This window comes from Populus euphratica, unplaced genomic scaffold, assembly GCF_000495115.2.
Source record: "Populus euphratica unplaced genomic scaffold, PopEup_1.0 scaffold7781.1, whole genome shotgun sequence".
Lineage (NCBI taxonomy): Eukaryota > Viridiplantae > Streptophyta > Magnoliopsida > Malpighiales > Salicaceae > Populus > Populus euphratica.
Genome location: NW_011507541.1, coordinates 1 through 1,181, shown reverse-complemented (window position 1 = coordinate 1,181; position 1,181 = coordinate 1). Strand labels below are relative to the sequence as shown.

Genomic DNA, 1,181 nt, shown 5'->3' with positions numbered 1-1,181 from the left:
TACAGCTCTAGCTCTAGCTATTATATTTATCAATAGATGGTGCTATTAATTAATGGTTGGTTTATGATAATGACAACCAACCCAACGCAGAATACCTTCAATGCTATATAAGAATGTGTTGGTAAAAGTGTAACCATATGACGTAGCCACAGGAAGCCCCCAAAGAGTACATAACAGAGAACAAAAGATGCAGCAGGGTTTCAAAGTCCTGAAGAGTGCTTTAAACAAGACTACTCCGTTTTCCTTTCTTAGAAGGACCCTTTCCTCATCACTCAACAGTGCTACAAATAGCTGTGAAGATCTTGAAAATTCGGTAACTTCTCAGGAATCGCACCCGGATTGATGTATAGACGTACGTCTACACGATGCGTTTTAATCAGGTGACTGCTCCTTGTTCTTTCAGGTGCTGGTTGAGAAAGGAACAAACTCAAGAGTTGTCATCCTTAATAGACCCCATGTCCTGAATGCTCTCACCACTCCAATGGTATGATTATGCACAGTCATTTTCATTCAACACTCCTGCAATTCTTGTTTATTCATGATCCTATAAATTCTATCGTCTTTATTGGGTCCATAAACATGTAGCTCCCCCCCAATTCTATACGTTTTTGGCAAGTGTATTCTTGCAACTAGCTGATGCTCGCTAGAGAAAATGGCTACATTTGGGTTTTTGATGCTATAAATTATCAGGGACATCGGCTTACTAAACTGTACGAGTCCTGGGCGAACGATCCCCTCGTTGATTTTATCGTGCTGAAGGTAAGCATTTGTTTTTCAGTTTTGGTTATACGAACTGTGTATTCTGCTTCACCGCAGCCCCTCAACCACAGCGTTTTGAGCTTCCTGTAGGGAAATGGCAGAGCATTTTGTGCTGGTGGAGACGTTGTGAGACTATATCGGTTAATCAATGAAGGTGAATAACGGTTTGGCGATTTTGTTTTAGCAAACTTCAAATACATTACCAGATTATTAGAGTATTATCAATTTTGCATCCAAGCTATTTTTATATTAATTTTATCATCAAACTATTTTGATTTCTCGATTAAAAATCGGTGTCAGAACTCTAAACAAAGAATGTTAAATCTCCTGTAAAATGATGCTATTTTAATAATAAATAAAAAGAGAGATATAATTTAGATGAAAATATAAATTAAAATTTTTAAAAATGGATGAAAGTTTTT

The 1,181-nt window shown here is 37.0% G+C and overlaps 1 protein-coding gene across 2 annotated transcripts; it reads left to right on the top strand.

Moving 5' to 3' along the window:
• The first annotated feature begins 150 nt into the window (after positions 1-150).
• On the top strand, positions 151-1,111 carry LOC105120365 (3-hydroxyisobutyryl-CoA hydrolase-like protein 1, mitochondrial). Of its 2 annotated transcripts, XM_011018526.1 has the most exons (4): positions 151-313; positions 404-484; positions 691-759; positions 850-1,111. In XM_011018526.1, exons 1-4 carry the CDS (start codon positions 188-190, stop codon positions 919-921), a joined length of 348 nt encoding a protein of 115 aa, XP_011016828.1. In that variant the 5' UTR covers positions 151-187; the 3' UTR covers positions 922-1,111. The 2 variants fall into 2 exon arrangements, with proteins under 2 accessions (XP_011016828.1, XP_011016827.1); XM_011018525.1 differs by having other exon boundaries at positions 691-1,111.
• Positions 1,112-1,181: the final 70 nt, after the last annotated feature.

Bases quoted from the DNA above. Each gene is read 5' to 3' on its own strand.
- LOC105120365 (XM_011018525.1), top strand. From the start codon at position 188: ATGCAGCAGGGTTTCAAAGTCCTGAAGAGTGCTTTAAACAAGACTACT. The intron at 314-403 runs GTAACTTCTCAG...TTGTTCTTTCAG, and splicing joins GTGAAGATCTTGAAAATTCG to GTGCTGGTTGAGAAAGGAAC. The intron at 485-690 runs GTATGATTATGC...ATAAATTATCAG, and splicing joins ATGCTCTCACCACTCCAATG to GGACATCGGCTTACTAAACT.